The 19520-nt window shown below is 51.3% G+C and overlaps 1 protein-coding gene across 1 annotated transcript in view; it reads right to left on the bottom strand.

The window, feature by feature from the left end:
- The window catches only part of AGAP1 (ArfGAP with GTPase domain, ankyrin repeat and PH domain 1), a 256941-nt gene that overhangs the window by 82547 nt on the left and 154874 nt on the right, over nucleotides 1-19520 (bottom strand). The window contains exon 8 of the mRNA XM_014464050.1: nucleotides 18949-19110. Coding sequence (XP_014319536.1) covers nucleotides 18949-19110 — 162 coding nt within the window. The remainder of the gene's footprint in view (nucleotides 1-18948; nucleotides 19111-19520) is intronic.

The following is a 19520-nucleotide window of genomic DNA, read 5'->3' as shown; positions in this document are numbered from 1 at the left end:
TGTGAGTGACACACTACTTGCTCCCCGACTCATTCCCAAATTGGGAGGGAGGAGGTGGCAGGGCTGTGGGTGTGTGGGAAAGCAGAGGAAGCAGCGCCCTCTCTGCCACCACTGCTCGGAACGGGTTCCGGAACAGAACACTGTCCCGAGGTCGGCGCCAGAGTCCAGATGGGCCCGGGCAGAGGGCGCAGCCATGGGTATTTGTGTCTCAGAGTTTAAACAAATCAAACAAGGTTACTTATTTATTTTTTTACTTGTTTTAAACAAGCAGTTCTCAACCTGTGGGTCGCAACCCCTTTGGCGGTTGAACGACCCTTTCACAGAGGTCGCCTAAGGCCATCCTGCATATCAGATATTTACATTACGATTCATAACAGTAGCAACATTACAGTTATGAAGTAGCAACGAAAAAAATTTTATGGTTGGGTCACAACATGAGGAACTGTATTTAAAGGGCCAGAAGATTGAGAACCACTGTTTTAAACAGAAGGCTTCTCAGAACCTTCAATTTGCTGGTGGACAGACGATGTGACTCTCGTAACCTTTCCTTTCAGAGCGTCGTGCTGCATTCCTGTCCACAGCACAGACTGTGGGAGACGCTGTTGATGTCACACGAAGCCACGCTGGGCAAAACAAATCCACCGGCACCTCCAGTGGGCCCTCGGAGGCGCTCTTCCTCCTCTCCCTGGCGACCCCGCCTTCATCAGGTGCTTGTCACAGGCACGCACAGTGCTGGGCTTGTGCGACGTGGCAAGTATGAGTCTCCTGCCTTCCCGGCTTTCAGTCAGTTGAAGGGACAAGACTAACCCATGTGAAATGTGTCAGTTGTACCTCACATAACACAAGCTGCCCCTGGGCCAAACGCAATTACCGATAAAGACGTCTAGACCAAGATCACTGTGTCTCCATACCCCCTGCACACACCCCGCCCCCTAAGGAGCAGGCTTTTTAATGGCACACCTATAAGCTGGGAATTCTGTGCAGCCTGCCGTGGCCATGGAGGGTAGGAACTCCGTATGATAGAGCCTCTGAGACGTGGCGGCTTTGTCCAAGTCATTTGGGCCCTCCCTGTGAGAATCTATGCCCTACACTAGAGGGTGTTCTGCTTTAAGGATAACCTTTACTACCACTTTTCCAGGAAACGCTGATATTCATGGCGGTCATGACTGCAGATTTTTCAGTGATGCGCCCAATGGGCTCTCCAGCCTCCGTGGGGGCAGGAGGGACAATGCGGTGCATGAGTCACCATGGAAACTGACCGCCAAGGGGCCGAGAAGGGTTTGAGGGAGAGACCCTGCAGCAACGCACCACTTCTGCGTGGAAACAGCTTTCCTCCAGCCCGAAGTGCAGCAGGGTGGCCACTCTCCCTGGTGCCACCTATGCCCATCGTCCATGGTGGGCAGGACGCTAGGGGGTGGGGTGGTCTGGGCGAGTTGACAAATCAGCTTAACAATGCTGGTGCTAGTTCGTGGATAACCTCCGACAGTTACTGTCTACACCATTTGAAAAGCGCAATTTAACAAGTGATCGCAGAAGCCAGGACACAGTATCACCGAGCCTCTTAGGTGAACCAATGTAACCTGCAAATACGTTGCCTGTGATTGGCTCCCAATAGTATTTGGTAGATGCAAACTGAATCCCAAGAAAGGCCTCAGGCAGGGTCTGCCCTGCCCACTTGAAATGGACGAGCTCACTGGATCCTGACAACTGTCCTAGAGGACAGACAGCAAGATCAGCCCATTTTACAGCTCAGAGCTCCGAGGCAGGACACGATGAGGAACTTGCACAGGTCATCCCACCACTAAGAGGTGGAGCTGGAGTCCAAACCCAGGCGTGGCTCCCAGCCCTGTTCCTAACCACCCCTGGGCCTGCCTGGTGTCATTACTGCCACCCTCAACGCATTTCCCACCCATGGCCACCTGCCCGTCTGGACTTGGAGTGAGCAGATTCACTAGAACTGAAATAGAATGAAAATCTGGACACGTGCAATGCTGGCTGCTTCACTTTCATGGGCGGCGAGATTCTACGCATTTTTTTTAAAGTTTCAATCTGTGGAGAATCTTCACTTTTTTTTTCCCGCCTGACTCACAATTCAAAAAGATATTACAGAAGACAATCAGAAGTTCAAGGAACATTTTCCAACGTCGGAGCAATGAGTAGAAATAAAACCCTAACAAGAAATACTTCAGTCAGAGGGAAATGTCTTCTTCTTCATTAGAATAATGGATTGCAGGGTGAAATGCCTTAATTACCCACGAAGCGATAACCCCGTGTGATTGCCTTCATTCTGAGAGCCCGGCAAGGGGAATGCTGAATCAAACGCTCTCGTCTTCTTCCAATTGTCGGGAAACTTCTGATGCCATTCCCGGCCGCTGAGAATAACCCTATGCAGAATGAAATTATTGAAAAACTTTCCTGTATTTCATCTTCTTCATTTTAAATGGTTAGAGTGATATGCATAAAAATAGACCCATTGTTCTTGAGCATTCCTCGGTACTTGGCGGTTCTCTGAGCCACTTTTAAAAACGGTGCAACGTTCCGATTCATTGTGCTGGCTGCAAAGGATAAATCCTGGAAGAATCGGAACATAATTGCATGTGGGGAACAAGCTAGAAGATATTGAAATATCTGTATACCGACATGTCTACTAAATGAAAAAAAAAGGAGACAGAAGAAATGTATGACAATTCTTTAAAAATAAAATAAAGCCTGACACATTATATATTTGTCACCATTAGTGACAAATTTCCCATCATGCAGCAGTATTTTGGGTCCGAGTGCTGCTCTAGGATGCTGCCACTCTGCACTGGGCGCTGGGGGCTGTCCGACACCGGGACCTGAGGTGGGACACGGTGACTGTGTTGACTCTCGGGTGGGGCACTGACAGTGTCCTCGGAGGCTACGGCACAGAGGAGACGTGGCTTCCACTCGGTTACGTGTCTCTCCCACGGCGCTTGCCTATCCTGTTGGGAGGAAGCCCTGGCACGGGGAGCGGCCGTGTGCCATGTGTGGCCGACGGCTGTAGCTAAGGGCCCAAGAGATGCACCAAGACCCAGACATGTGAGTGGCAGTCATCCAAGTGCCTCCCGACTGACACCTTCTGGGTGAGGCCCCAGACACTGGAGCAGGGACAAGCCTCCCAGGCCGAACCCTGACTACCCCCTGAGCTTTGGGAGCCGGGAGGCAGCTCCCTGGGGCCTCGGCTGCCGAGCGCAGACACTATGCCTGCGGGTCTGTGTGACCGGACACAGGGCAGAGCCGGGCAGGCGGAGGGACGGGTGCTTTTCCAGGGGCACGACAGGTGTTGAAAACAGCAGCTACTCAACTACTAACTGTGGTTGCTCAGTTAGCTAAACAGGCCGCAATATTTGAGCTCTTATATGTTTGAAATTTGATCTACTCCAGTAACATAAGTAGAAAAAATACACAAACATTGTAAGAGACAGGGCTTCTAACAGTGGTGCAAGTGGGACACTACCGTGAGGCAACATCACAGGAATGTCTCCTGGGGCAGCCAGGTCCTGGTGTGTGAGCCGCATTCTGGGGGGTTTAGCCTTGGGGACATGCGTCCCTTCCACCGTCACAAACCACTGGCTCTTGGCGCCCAGGATCCCCAGGTGAGCTGGATCCAAACCTCAGCTTTAAATGAGTACTTAAATTGGGGTGCTGGCGTCTCCCTCATTCTGTTCCAGGCCAGGGAACCACGTGGCTCCCCCTGTCCGCTGTGTCCGCACCTGTGGGCAGCTGACCTGACCTTTGCACTCTTCCAGGCCCACCATGCAGCGTCTCCAGGCCTCCTTCCCTGTCACGCCAGCCTCCTCATCCTCAGTCCTTTCTCCACCACACGCGAGGCTGGCACACCCTTACTCTCCTGTCACATGCCCCCCCCCCCCCCCGCCCAGGTCTCTCGCATCTTCCACAGCCCGTAGCTTCTCAGAATCCACGTCCTCACATCCACCCAAGGGGCCTTTTGATCCCCTCATTTGCAAAAAAAAGACCCGCCCCTGGGGCCCATGCCCCCCGACCACGTGCTCCTTCCGCTGGCTCAGTCTCCCATCAGCCCACCTCTCCCCTGAGCGGGTCACCACCAAGCCTCGGACCATCCAATGCCATCACCTGGTCTCCTGAGTCCCGCCCACGCACCAGCTGAGGTGTGGCTTCAGGATTTGGGATTTCCTTCAGGACATCATGCCCTTACAAAGTCCCTGGAAGACCATCCTCCACCCCCCACCCCCTGGGCTGCCTCTAGCTCATTTCTGCATCTCAGAAGCACATAACAGTGTCCACCAGGTAGTGAAAGACCAGTAAGTTATTAATGTGAATGGAAGCTGCTTAGATTCCCAGGAGAGGAGGCGGCCCTGGAGGTAACTGGTTGTTAATTAAGATCTGGTGTGTCCCTGGAGGTCAGTGTTTACACTAATGATGCTAACCCCAGGACTGTACTTGAAGGGTATCAGAGAGGAGGCCTCAGGAGCGGTAGTGCTAAACAGAAAAACCAAAAAACTCTACAACTGCAGAGGGAAGTGAGACCAGCAATCTGTGTCCCCCCGAAGACCTAACTCAAAATTTGTAACAAATGAAGGCAAAGATGCAGGAGAATTGGGGGATCCCCACTGCCTCGCCCAAAGTACCCTTCCACAAAATTATGCGACCAGGACCAGGTGGTAGAAGTCATCTCTTGGACAATCCTCTGAAGATGAGAATTAGGGCGGTGACAGTGACACCCAACCTTGGGAATACGCGTGGACCACGGCGATAAACAAGAGGCAAATGAAGGGGAATGGACGCTAAGATGCTCATTCTGAAATGAAACGTAAAAAGCTAATCTTGGCCAGAGTGAAGTCGGCAGAAAAAAGGAATAATCATTTCTGTCCTTACGATCCCATTTCCCACCAGGCCACTCATTACTGGGAAGTTATAGAAAAAATGCCAGCATTTCCGAGACGATGGGAAAGCCTAGCTCTGCAGAGAAACTGAATCAGCGAGCAATGCCTGCCCACCTGCTCGGCCCGGGGCCTGCCACTCAGGACAGAGCTCTGGTCTCCAGAGAACACAGACCTCAGCTGTAGCAAGTTCCTGACCAGGAGAAGCAGTGATGAGGCCTCTATGCGGAGTTTCAGGCAGCATGCGCTGATAAACCGGGGCAAGGATGGACCCCTTCGCCACTCACATACTGATAAAGGAAGCTTTAATGGAAAATATTAGAATTTTTCAAAAGAACAATGGAAAACAGTTACAAACATGTTAACATCCTCTATTTTTATAATTAAGAGGGAGCCAAGTAGTTGATTTACTCAATTGCAGGAGCCTCTTCAATCCCACATTATAGATGAAGAAAAAAGGAAGCAGGCGGCATTGTAAGAAAAGAGGGAGTTTGCGGTTCTGCAAAAAGCTAAACATACTCCTGGGCATATACTGCACAACATGGTAAGCAGAGCTCAGACAGGTAGCTGCACGCCTATGTTCAATGACCCAAGAGCCCAAAAGGTGGAAACAACTCAGGTGTCTGTCAACAGGTAAACACACAAAATGTGCCTATCTGTACCTGGGATATTATTCATCCCCAAGGACTACAGCACGGACGAACCTGACAACGCAGCACTCAGTGAAAAGCCACGCACACAGGACAGATATTCTATGATCCCATTTACATGAGACACCCAGGACAGGTCAATCCACAGACAGAGCAGGTGAGAGGTCCCTGCGGCTGGGACAGGGGGCAGGGAGACACTGCCTGATGGACACAAAGTTCCTGTTTGGGGTGAAGAAGGTTTAGAAAGAGCTAGTGGTGATGGCTGCACAACTCTGTGGTTGTCGTTAATGTCACTGGGGCATACATCTTAAAAATGGCACAATGTGTGATATATTTTGCCACAATAAAATTCAAAAATCAGAAACTAGGGGAGAAAAAGAAGTAGATTAAGGTGTGGATGGGGAAAAAGGGAAAGAGGAAGTAGGAGAGAAGAGAAAAAGGAAAGTCTAGGATGGAGGAAGGAGGAGAAAGTGGAACGACACAGGGAAAGAAGAATGAGGGATCTGAGGAAGGGGATGGTGCAGAGAGGAAGAGCTGGAAGCCAGGGGCGGGCCCCAGGAAGGGCCAGGTGTGCACCTGCCATCGCCCGCCCGTAGCCTGCACACCCCCTGCCCAGGTGGGCGTCTGAGTCCTGTTCCCCTCAGCAGCTCGAGTCCTGCGACACCTGAGCCCCTGCTGCAGCCTGCACCTGGTCCACCCCCACCTCTCCCGGGTCACCACATGCTCAAGAATCCCGGAGCCCCAAGTCTCCTGAGGGCTGGCTTCCTCTCCCAGGTCCCTCCCATAACGACCACCTGCAGCCGCAAGCACCTTTCAGACAGGAGCGCTGGTAGAATGTTCCATTGTCTCCACACCATGTGCCAACCTGGACAGTGTGAAGGGATAATACGAAATACTTTTTGGTCTGGGAAAAAAGTTACCCCAAGAACTAGACTTGGCCTGTAAATGGATGGCTTGTAAATTCTGTCTTCGAATTCTCCAAGCAAAAGAACTTGGGGAAAAAATAACTCTCCTATGTGAACGAAGCTCATTGGTTGTGATAGGAAATAGAAGGTAACAAGTCATTGGTGATAGCAACCTGTTAATTTGCATATGTCTAAGAGGGAAGCAGACCAATGGCCCGGGGTTGGCTTTTGGCACCACTGCTGGTACGGTGGTGCGGGTGTGGAGATGGCGGCGGGCTGGCTCGGGTCTTCCCTCCACATGTGCACGTGGGCGGGTGTTTCTGTGCAGCCCAAACGGAAACAGGGCCAAACCATGTCTACATCCCCCACCCCTCCGTCTGCTAGAACAAGGAGGGAGGTTGCCTCAAAATGCCAACCACAAGTGGTGGCTCCCACCAACCAGACCCACCAACAGGCATACTGCAGACAGATGAACTTCTCCCTCCTTCTCGGGGTGAGGAATAAACTAATGTTTGAGGGAGAGAGAAAAAGAAATCAAGAAAGTACTTGCTGATCTTAAACTATTTGCATTAATTAATTGGCCTGTTCAGAGTAATTACACGTTAATTACAAGAGTATTCTGCGTTCACTAATGAAATCATGTCTTCAAGTTTACTGACTCTTTAAATGTGAGTGCCGCGTTCACCTGTTCAGGTAGAAGTGCCAGGCTGTAACAGAGCACCACATGAAAGCCAGCTTTTTACAATTACGGCCTTTACAACGTGAATCACTGGCTAATTGTGGATTTGATATTTTCCAATTGTAAAAGCACATCTTGTCGACCTACTGAAACATAGCCACAGGTAAAATGACAAGTTTTTAATGGCTTGAATGTTAACTTATTGAAATTAAGAAATAGCCTTTTGACAGCTATTATAAAATCCTTTATTTCACTTGAATCTAATCCTTAGGAAAAGTCCTAGAGAAGCCAAGGTTTGGAGTGAGGGGAGCTCAATAAAAAGACACCCTGAGCCTTCCGACGAGAGGGCTGGGGACAGTCACTGTGGAAACAACTGTGACGGTTACAAGAGGACACAGAAGGATTTAATCAGTGGCGATGCGTAGCAAGGAGTCAATAATTGGTTGAAGTGATTATTGCTAATAGATGGTCAATTTTGATTTCCTGCTCTGTCATTGATTTCCTCTTTTAAAGGCTAGTCCAGTGGTCGGCTAGCCCGTAAACTGCGGCTCGCGAGCCACATGCGGCTCTTTGGCCCCTTGAGTGTGGCCACGAAGTTTCAATCGCACTGTACGTGCGCGCCCGCACGTGGTATTTTGTGGAAGAGCCACACTCAAGGGGCCGCAGTTTGCCGACCACTGGGCTAGTTGCTAAATCTAAATTGTGATAGAAAATTCTTTACTTTCATGAAATTGAGAAATAAAAAAAACAACTTCCGTGTGTGTGCGTGTGCATGTGCGTGTGTGCGCGCGCACAGAACATACAGTTAGGGCCTTCGGTAAATCCTCCCTTCCCCCGGACTGTTTAGTGACCCTGCCTTCAGTAACTACATCATGGCTTCTGCAGAGAGCGAGCTGAAGAGGAAAATCATTCCCACTGCAGAAAGCGAGCAAGATCCACATGAAAACCAAGCACAAGAACACAGCTACCTGTCTGTCTCATTAGGAAGAGTCAAATCAGGCTACTGAGGTGCCTAGTGGTGAAATGGTGGGGTTCCCATCTCTTACATCTCCTCAATAATTGGAGGTCACTAAACACCAATGATTGGTGGATTCAAAATAGGCGTCTGGAAACATCTCATACTTGCTTTGGCGTGTCAGAGTCCTCGGTTTTGCACACAAACGTTAGCAAGGACTTTGGAGTTTTCCTACCTGCAGATTCTGCATTAGGCTTTGAGCTCAGTAATGGGAGGTGAAGAGCTGGAGGAACTGTGAGCAGCAGTCCTTCAGGCACAGGGCGGCAGAGCACGCCCAGACCCAGCCACAACATCTGCTCCACAGCAAGGCAGCCAGCCAGTCAACTGCAGGAAGCACGCATCACCCACTGTCCTGCAGACGAAAATATCTCCAGGGAACTAGTGTGTGTGTGTGTGTGTGTGTGTGTGTGTGTGTGTTGTCTCTTTTTCCCCAAGATGGAACTAGCCAACAGAGGTCTATCCCCTTGTAGCTCAGAGCCTCCCCTGGATTCATTAACATGGGAGCCTGACCAGGGGGCGCATGTACTTGAGCTTGTCTTCGACGCACAACACGAGTGCTCGTCAGCGGTAGCCACGAAGGACCTTCGGTATCATCCTGTCGTTACACAGAAATCAGGTGGAGACGAGGGAAGCCTCAGAATCGACGCGTTCAGATGCAGCCCACGGCTACGGCGCCCATGTTTCACCTGCGGTTCCCTCCAAAGGCAGTTTGCTATTAAGCAAAAGCCAAAGAAAGGTGATCAATTCCAACTAAAAGCACTTATCCCAGATGGCGGTATGCTGGCTCTTCACACCCCTGGCTGGCGGCCCGAGCCCAGACAACAGCCATCCGGGCTCTGACTCTCCGAGGAGCACGAGGGCCATGTGTAATTGACTAGAAGATGGGCTAAAACTGTGCCCAATCAGTGTGTGATCAAAACCGCGTGGAATATTCAGCGCCACTTGATTACACGGAGCCCCGTCCTTTCCCTCTCCTCGTGAAATCTCTTCAAGGTCCAGAGTACTGTAACAAGATCATTACTGTCAAGCGGTACGAATCGCGGGCAATGAGTCTTGGGATAGGAAGTCATACTTCACAAGCTCCCCTGGTCTCTCCCTCTCCCTCTCTCTTTTGTATTTTACTGCATGCAGAGGCAGCAAGGCGACGAGGTGGCAGATAATGATCACAGCACTGAGTGGCAACTAGAAAGGCGCTTTCAAGAAAAAGCAGAGAGAAATCAGCTTAAGAGAAACTAAAACATTTTCCCTTTGCTTTCTTCCCCCCCCTTAACAAAATTAAATGGAATTAAACTGTGTGCACGCGTGGCTTTTCATGCACTGGGATATGATGTCGCTGAATGCAACCACTGGAGAGATTTTCATATCCCAGCAAAGCCCATTACCCCACAGACAAATGGCCAATTTCCTCCGTGTCCCGTGTACAAAGAAGCCCTTGTTGCGCTGTGTGTGTGTGTGTGTATGTGTGTGAGTGGCTGCGCCCGCTGAAGTCTTCACAGGACCCGCTTCCTTCCTCGCTGAGAACACCCCGGGCTTCCCACCTGGGGCCTGTTAGATGTCTGAGATGAGAAAGGGGGGGAGGCGGAGGGCAGGGGGCATTAGCCAAGATTACTAAATAAACAGTTTGTCTCGAAACACAGTGGCTCCAAAGCTCTCGTAACACACACCCCGATGACACAAAAGCACGCCCTGACCGGGCTGGCAGACGTCTAATTAATGCTTACATCGGTATGAAGGGCTCAGGTGCATGATGGGGGCTCAACCCACTGCTCCCCTCCTCCCTCCATCATCAGACTCTTCACCCCTCTCACCCCTCCCTCCCCCAAAAGGCGAACATAAAAACTCAGATGCGTTGCATCTGAGTTTAATGTCCTTAAGTTCAAAGAGTTTCAGGAGACATGCACCCTTGTAACATAGACAGGAACATGCCTGTCCCCTAACACAGCATGTTCTAATTGTCTGTACAGGAGCCTCTCACACACACATGAGAAGAGAAACACTGTTTGCACAGAAGCCATGGCACAAAAGGGACCCTGGGGGCTGAGGCTGAGCTCAAAACTGGTGAAGAAATTACTGCTTCCAAGTCCTCAGGACGATGCTGGGCAGTGGTGGGCACAGCTTCCCTGCAGGGGGTTGCCCTCTACGGCCAGGTGCCCATGCCCTTCCCAGGAGGTGCGAGACGAGCAGATGTCCAAGTCCCAGAGGCCTGACATAGACCCCAAATCTGCACTCACCTGCCGACTGTGGGCGGATTATTTCACCTCAGTGAGCCCTTTTCCTCACCTGTGAATTGGAGGTAACACTCCCCACCTGCCCACGCGACTCCTGTTTGAGGGATGCAATGAGGTTTGAGAGCACTGAGTCAATCATGGCTTCCTCCCTTCATGTTTAATGACGTGTTCCTACAAGGGACCCAACCCTGGGGAGGGAGGCGTGGGTGGAGCATAGACATGATCTACAGGGCTGTTTTCCACTCGAGTGACGGAGTCTATGAAATCATTTCCTCCCTCACGGTGTGGGCACATCTAGTCCCACAGACAGGAATAGGAAGCTACAAGGCTTTCTGGGCTGAAGCTTTACGCTCCCCCAATTCATCTGTTGAAGCCCTAACCCCAATGTGATGGTATTTGGAGATGGGACCTTTGGGAAATAATAGCAAAATGGTGAGGGTGGGGCCCTCAGGCTGTAGTTAGTGGCCTCTTAAGCAAAGGAAGCTCTCTCTCCCTCTCTCTGCATACAGTAAGGAGAGGCCGTGAAAGGACACTAAGAGAATGTGATCTGTGGAAAAAACCAAATGGGCCAGCACCTTCATCTTGGGCTTCAGCCTCCAGAACTGTGGGGTATAAATGTCTGCTGCCTGAGCCCCCTGGGCTGGGATTCCTGTGGCTGCCCGAGCTGAATGAGACACAAGATGTTTTGCACATTCCTTTTATATAGAAGGAAGTTTTGCTTTTAGTCACCATCTTCTTTTTTGTGTTTCATATCCTCAGCATGAGGAATGGCACCCTCCAGGTGGGACTGAAACACGGCCGAGTTCCAGCGTTGCCAGGGCTGGGAGGAGAGACGCAGCCCTTGGCCAGGACTCCTGAAGACCAAAGCCTCCTAGGCCCCGGGTTCCCTGGAGCCCCTGGATGTGTGTGTCTGGTGGAGAGCGCACGGGTGGAGACCTGAGATTTGGACACATCGGCACATTTTTTTCCTGAACACTAGTTTCAATTTGCATCCTGTATGACTGCAGCAATGTAACAGTAGAGAAAGTACACAAGCGATCAGGACGTAAGGAACACGCCAGTTCACCAGGACTGGCCCTGCCTCTTCTGGCTACGGGACCTTGGTCTGAGCGGATCCCATCACACCCGGCCTCAATTTCATCGCTGACTCTAGTGACACCCAAACGGCTCGACAGCTCTAATAGTTTGAGAACGTCAAGAAAATGACTTCGCGAGGTTATCTAGGAATCCTCCAAAGTCAGCTGCCCTGGGGTCTCCCAAACCAGGCAGAACCCCAAGCCCAGGCCAGCCAGAGGAAAGTGTGGGGTCCTCAGTTCAGGGGACGGTGCCGGAGGCTGTGATGCCTCCTGCTGACCGAGCCCTGAAGCGGAAAAGGCATCTCCGTGTGTAGGGAGCGTAAGAGGCACTCGGGTGCAGGGCCAGTGTGGTTTTAGAAAGGAAGGCTGGTGCCGGCTTGCATTTTCCGAAGGCGCGTCTACCCTCCGCACGGCAGGAGACCCCGGAGGACGGGTCTGTCCCATTTCATCAGGAGTCTCCCAGGCCCCCCTGGAGTTCCCAGTGGCTCTTCATCCCATCGTCATATTCCAGGTGCTCGCGTGCCCCGGGCTCCCGCACAGGCTGCCCGCGTGGCCACGGTGTGTATAAGGATCTGCTTTCCCCACCGGACGGACAGTGGGCGTCCTGAAGGCAGGGGCCGTGCGGTCCCTTCCCAGACAGCCCAGGCAGAGGCCGCAGGCAGCAGGTGATCAAGGCACTTTCACGGAACTCAATCTGACGCTTTCGTTTGTGTGTTACTTTGAAAGAAAGAAAGAAAAAAAGCACTGAAAATCCTCTTCTCCTTGTCGGTTCGTCATGATGGGAGTCCTCTGTTCCGGCTTCTCCCGCTGAGACTGACTCATCTTTGTTTATTTCCGACCTGCTGACTCCCACAAAGACCCGCCCGCACGGATGGTGCGTGTGTGTTTGTGCTGGATGGACTCTACCCTGCAGGATGGCTTTCGAGTCAACTGTGCCCCATCTGCAACGTCAATGTCTGCAGTAAACCAGATCTACTCCATTTCAGCAAGAAGCGGGAGTTACATGGAGCACTCTCTTTGGAAAAAGGGTCTGGTCCGTGGGCAGCAGGCAAGTCCGCCAGAGCAGGCGGTGCCTCCCATACCTTCCAGCTCAAGGGCAAAGAAACCCGGCCAGGCTCCTGGCTCCCTAACAGTTACTGCGTGTGAGCGTTATCTTCCTGGAAGGTGCTCCCATTCTTGGTTTTTCCCATTCACTATGATTAACTGCTGAGCTCAATTAGTCAGAGGCACTAACCTTTAATAACAAGGACGTTCAATGAAGAAGTGCTTTCTGTTACCAAAAATTACTGTGGACGATGGAGTTTTCAGAGTCGATTAGAGACTTCTCATTCCCTCTCCTTTCACTCGAGGTAGCTGCCATGCTGGCATTGTGCAAGCATCAGAAAGTGGAAATCCAAGAGGTCTGCATGGGAGTGGTGCTGGCAGAGCTTCCATAAATTTCCCCTCTCTCCCCCTCCAGCCATACCTTCAGATAATACAAAATTAAACAAGAAGCCATGAGGGCACTTCCTTGGCCCCGACTTCCTGCCCATCAAGTGTAGGCCATTGCACACTGCGCAGTAACCAGTGTGCTACCTGCACCCAAGGAGAGCAGAGATGAGGAAGGCACGGTGAGGAGACTCAAATAACAAAAGACACAAACTGCCCTCCCTTTCTGAGGCGCAAGCTCCCCAGGTAACCCCACAAGGCCCCCACTGCACGGCGGTTAACACAGCCCCATGTCACAGCCTAACGGAGCCTCACGTGCCTGTGTATCAATTTCTTGTAATAAGGACCATAATGTAAATAAGAAAAAAGAAAACTGTGCAATGCCTCATGCGGAATTCTTTATTTTTTCTCTCCCAAGTGCCTATTAACTAGTTAATAGAAAGTGAAGGACAGCTACATTTGTTTCTTAGCATTAAGTGAAAACAAAACTGCGGTTTGCAACTAATTTTAACACCCGCATCGGTGTTTTAAAAAGTTGTTGTGAACGTGATGCTTCCTGCTGCGTTTTCTCACTATGAGGGCCAGTATGCACTCCATCTGCAGAAAATAAGATTAAATTCCACGACAGGTTTGCTTCCCGTCACTTCCACAACCCAACGTGGTCCTGTCTGGCTCCCGGACCGCCCAGGCCTTGCCACGTTCTGCCTGAAACCCCAGGCACGCTGTCCGTGAGTCTCCTCTCAAGGCTCCGAGCGCCTTGGGGCAGAGGCACTGGGCTTTATTTCCGGTGTCTCCCCCGGAGCCAAACGCACCGTGTTTCCTCTGTGCTGGCTGCTTGATATTTGATGAAAGACCAAAATGACTCACAATGTCAGGGTCTCCTTCGAACGCAGGAAGGAAACCCCAGCCCGCGCTGACCTCGGCCACTCGGAGTTAATGGAATTTGTAAACAGGCTCAGGGCCTCCCCTGATCACTCGGGGATGGGCCATTCCTGTCCCGGCGTGAGGGACAGAGGCCAGTGTGTGACTTCCCCGCTATAAGATAATATTTCACTGTCCACCAGGACCCACCGGACACACTGGTTCCATAAAGACCCAGGACGAACAAACCAGGGATGGCTGGTGATGGGAAAGATAAATCAGGTCCCCCTGAGGCCTTTAGAACAAACACTGGGAATCCAGAGGAAAAAACCCCCAACAGGATTTCTGCATAGCCTTGTGTATAATAAGCCTGCGTAAGCCCGGACTGGCCTGTGTTTGAACAGAAAGATCTGTGCTACACAACTTCTAGGTGTGAGGAGCCATATAAAAGCCAGCGTCTTTACATGGAATCTGAGAAATATGAAGAAAGCCACGCCGTTGGCCCCACTCCTAGATTCAAAAGCCGCTCCGCACACCTCAAAGACGCGCTTCCTGCCTGGTGGAGAGAGATGGAGGCAGAGAATGCAGCGCCGGCTCGGTCGCCTACCAGCAACCTGACCCTGGACAAGAACGCCACTTAACCTCTCCCCACTTCCGCCGCTTCACTGGGAAAGCAGGGAAATTAACGCTCGATGCAAACTTGCATGAATGTCATAAGACGAACAAGAGCCACCAGCTTCGGGACCACAGAATGCGGCTGTGGAGACCGCTGTTCTGTTTTGGCTTCGATAACCTCGCCACTGGACTCTGGATAAGAAGGTACCGGAACGCCTCATGACTCAAAGAGGATGTCCTAAGATGCCTGTCGCTAAACGTCCGCAGGACCCCACTGCCAAGAGCTCTGCCGGCACACACCTTCCACCTGGTTCTGGCCACAAACAGGGGCCCCGGTGCGATCCTCCTCCCAGAACCTGAATTCCATGGCGGTGGCCTGGCCAGGGCTGCGCCCGCTGCAGGGAAAAGGCCCCCTGCCTCTCAGGGCAGTCTTGGCTCTAACAAAGCTTTCCTTTCAATTCGTGAGCCAACGTCCATCTCCTTGAGGCTTCCCCCCCATCGGTCCCAAAAAGGCCCACGGGGACCATCGAGGACAGTCAGGACTGTCCTTCCATCCTTTGAACCCAGCCAGCCGCCTCTATGCCCCCGTCCTTCGTCAACTCCCTTCAAGGATGCCCTCCACGACCCCGGTCCAGACCCATCAGCACCCTTCTCACCACGCCTGCATTTGCTTTCATGCTCTGCCATCACCATGGAGACTGTGTCCAGATCTGAACATACATTTTCTTAAATATATTGAGTAACTCTGAGCAAATCAAATCCAACTTAAAATCAAGAATAGCACTGGTGTTTTAATAGTCAATATTGCCAATGGTCTATTAAATAGGGATAATGTAGAAACGGGTGATGTGTGAGGAGGTGGTTGTTTTTTTAAGCTAATACCACCCTCACATTTTTCATGCCTTGTCCCACATTCTGGCCAGTCTAATTCTCCTGCATAAAAACATCACCAAGTTGCATAATATTACAAAAAGGGCCACAGTCTTTGAAAAACTCATACTTTCAGAGACCAAGAACAGATCTAAATGTCGGGGAGGCTCCCAGCAGGCAGAGGGGGGGCCAAATGCCCGGTGAGGGACACGTGGGGGCCTTTCGCGGCCAGCACCCCTCACCCGCACAAAGGCAACAGCTTCAGGTCTCAGTCTTGGAAGAGCCGGCATCCAGCCACCTTTCTGAGTCACTTCTGTTTAAATGATGTATGTCACCAATAGAAAGCAGAACCCCCGGCCCTCGCTTGCACCCACACTTCCTCACGGAGGGGGTTGAATTACTTTTACATCTTGACTCCGGAAATGACACCAACAGTTATATATGAGCCCGGGGAAGGGCTTGATCATGCAAATGTCTTCTCTATGACTCATCATGTATTTGTAAAGGAATTCTTCAGTCGTAGTTTCTGCTCCTGTAATTTAATTCTTCAGTCGTAGTTTCTGCTCCTGTAATTTACCAGATTTATTCCATTCACATTTAAAATTGTAAGTAGAAGAGAGTGGTCATCCTCCGGCTCTGACTGTGCACGCCCCACAGGGAGACACACTTAGTGCTGGACCCTCTGCGCTCGGCTGGGGAAGGGCACCCAGCTCCGCCACACCCTCGGCGGCACCTGGTCGGCTGTGAATGAACAATGAGCAGCAGGGTCAGCAGCACGGCTTCCCCAGGGATTTGCACAAGGCAAGAGGGGGACCCGGGCCCTCCCCAGATGCTGGTGGTTGGTCCCCCTTCCCTCCTTCTCTGCCCTGGAGAGAGACGTGAGTGGCCTGCATCAGGGATTCTCGTGCCCTTTGGCTCCTAGTTGGGTTTGGTCGAGGAGCAGGACAGGGAGGAGACTCGAGGCAGGGCGAGTGAAGTCGGGGTGCCTCCCCTGGGCCCCCTCTCCCTCTGGGTCATCACGAGTCGGACATATCCCTGGTTGAAGGCCACAGGTCTTCACGGTTTCTGCCCCCTCCTTTCCCTGTTACATCCCTGGGTTGTAACCACCCCTGTGGCATGCCCGTGGCTCTGTGGACATGCCTGTGGTTCACTCCCCTCAGTGACGCCACGTGTTCCCTGGAGCTCTGACTGGGCCAGTTGACTGTCAGTGGAACCTTATTTTTCTTATGCTCTAAAGATAATTAAATGCAGTCATTTGTTCCAAAGGGGTATGTCAAAACCCATAAAACTCAACCACTTTATGACATCTTCTATAAAACATTTTATATCTGCAATTGAGTTTCCAGCACAAGCATGGGCAACAGACAATACAGGTGGTAACAGTGCCCGCAGAAGAAACAGAAATATTTCCTTAAAATTAAACGGTATCCTCTAACAATAAAACACACACAACTGGCTTTAATTTCAAGAACACAATGCTGACATGTACGTGGCTATGCAATGCACTTGAAGAAGTTAAGCGTTGTTGAGACTTAATATCATTGAATCAAAAATGGCCTGAACTGTAGTGTGCATTAGGACTTCAGAGACACATAGGTATGTCTTAGAAACAAGGCTTGTCTCAGAAAAACGACTCATTTATGGTTTGGTAGGTAGCTCTTCCTGGGAGGGAAATACACATTTTCTTTACAGAGAACTTACTGTTGTATTTCCTATGGGAAGGATGTTAGGGCCCTGGTGTGACTGAGATAACACTGTCTCAACTAGAAAGAGGGGGTCGGCTTCCACTAGGATCACGGGATGAACTTCGGGACACGTGTGACCATTCCTCATTGCAGGCCTGAGGCACTGCTGGGATTTTTAATTTGGGTATTTCTGTGGCGCCGGGAGCCTTTCTATTTATGTCACAGTTGTTTTTGGGTGGATGATCCATCTCAGCCGTGTCAGAGGTTACTGTTCGAAACACACAGAGCAGTCCCAGTCACTCGAAAGTGGGCTGGAAATATGGGCATCCAACGGTCCCTTCTCCAACTCCCTCAGTCACCAATGGCTGACTGTGCAGCTGCTACTAATTCACGTTAAGGCTGCATCTCATTCCGAGTTCTCACCTTGTCGGCGGTGGGTGGGATAATTAGTGTCAGTGTGTGGGATGTAGTTACAGGTGGACTGACAGAATCTGCCAGGTGGTGCTTCTGAACAACCTCACTGGTTGGAAACACCCCACAAACACAGTAAGAAGTTTATGTGAGAGATGGGACCAGGCCTTTCCCTGATCTCCCTCTCCCCGCAGGTGGGTGGGGCCCATGCCACCCCTCGGGTGAGAGGCCATGCTTCTTTCGGATTTCCAACCACCCCCCCCACCCCCCGACCTGTCAGCGTGGGTGTGGCCGTGTGCTCGGCAGGTGCTCTTGCCCGACGGTCATTTACAGGCGTCTGTCCACCTCTCAGCTTCTGTGGCCAAATCTGTTTCCAAAGGGAAGCACAGTGGCATCTGGGGGCACTTTCATCTGTAATCGTTACTTCTCACCAGTGCTGACCTAACAGAATCTCCTGATTATCCCAGGAGAAAAGTAGATTTTATTGGCTAAACTTGTCAGCAGGAAGCCTATGGGAGGCAAACTGGTAAGAAACCTGGGGAGGAAGTAGAGCTTTCAGATGCGCCCCTGCTGGGCCACCGTGAGAGCCCCGCAGGCTGTTCGACACTCTGAACCTCAGTCTCCTCTTCATACGTGGAACGATGCCACGGCCCAACTCGCAGAACTGTGGTAGACATCACGTTCGGCGCACACACAGGAACTCTGTTCTCTCCCTGCTCACCTGTGCACTGCGCGTTTCCAGGCTCATTTCTGGATATTAGGAGGGAATGGGCCAATTCCTGCCACATCTCATGGTGAACAGCCAACCAGGTAGAAAGAGGGAGGGAGGAGCAGAGAAGGTAGAAGCACCTATGTTCTAGCGGGAGTCCTGGGCACGTGGAACCCTGTTGCAAACAGACCCTTTAACCCTGGTTGGCCTCGCAAGTAGTAAGTCACGTTACCCAACAATGCTTGAAGTTTATTTTTCCTTTGAGGTATGTCTTTAACTTGCTTATGAAAACTGCATTAATCCCACCTCTTCTAATGTGGTCTGTTAGTGCATGCGTGTACGTATGTGTGTGCACGTGCGCGTGCGCGTGTGTATCCCCACTTGTATCTGTGGGGAAAACCCTGTAAACCCAGCAGAAGGAGCCGCTGCAGGAAGATCACACCTGGCGTCACAGATGAAAACTGAGGACTTGACACGTCAGAGGAGCTGCCACAGGAGCTGTGACCCCTGGGCCTTACAGGAGCCACATCAGTGTGGACGGCTCTGGTGGGAGGGGTAGCGGCAGAACAGAGCCGGCCAATAGGAGAGAAGATTCCTGATCAGGAGAGGTGCGTCTCCCTCGGTGGGAGTGGACACTCAGCCCAGGTGGCCCAAAGACCAGAGAACTGACCGGCACACGACAGGGACCCCAGCATTACCACCTACCAGGCGACAGCTGCCAGGAGGAAGACAACTGTTTGGTGGATACGCCCGCACATCAGCCAGGGATGAGGAGTCCTGAGGGCCCTCTGGCGCCACCTTGTAAACAGGAAGCACCTGCAGGGACCTCATTATTGCGCACGTGTTTCTCGGGGCAGGTGACTGCACAGGTTTGAAAAGCACAGGCTGATTTTCCGAGTCGCAAACCCACTCTGACGTCCCGGGAGGCCTTACCTTCAGCAGTGCCTGACAGGCCGTCGGCTTTGAAGTTGCTGGTGCTTTTCTTCCTTCGGTGCTTCTTTCTGTTGGCGTGGGGGGAGGGGGGCGGGTCGAGCTTGGGGCTGGTGGTGCTGGACATGCTTGGGCTGGAGCACACGGAGTCGCCCAGCCCCGTGTCTGCGTCGGACCGGAAAGGCAAAACAGAGCAAGCGTCAGCACTTCAAACCACGTTCCTCCTAGAGCATATCAAGCCCCACAAGTAATTTACTATTGGAATATGAAACATATTACACAATATATATGAGACTGCTGGATGGAGGCCCAGAGCACTCAGTACTGAAGGATCCTGAAGGTGGTCAACAGGTACAAAGTTCCAGTTATAAAACCACTACAGTGCAGTTCATGTAATCACAGTCTACACAACACAATTCTGTATGTGATGTAATATGTAGTTAGCAATACTGTAATGGAGATTTGAAAGTTGCTAAGAGAATAGATGTTAAAATTTCTCATCACAAGAAAAAACACTATAATAGTGGTGATGGGTATTAACTAGACTTACTCCGGGAGCACTTCTCTATATATAT

The sequence above is a fragment of the Myotis lucifugus genome, unplaced genomic scaffold (assembly GCF_000147115.1).
Source record: "Myotis lucifugus unplaced genomic scaffold, Myoluc2.0 scaffold_3, whole genome shotgun sequence".
Taxonomy (NCBI): domain Eukaryota; kingdom Metazoa; phylum Chordata; class Mammalia; order Chiroptera; family Vespertilionidae; genus Myotis; species Myotis lucifugus.
The sequence above is the reverse complement of the archived record's forward strand: the minus strand, read 5'-3'. Positions and strand labels throughout refer to the sequence as shown.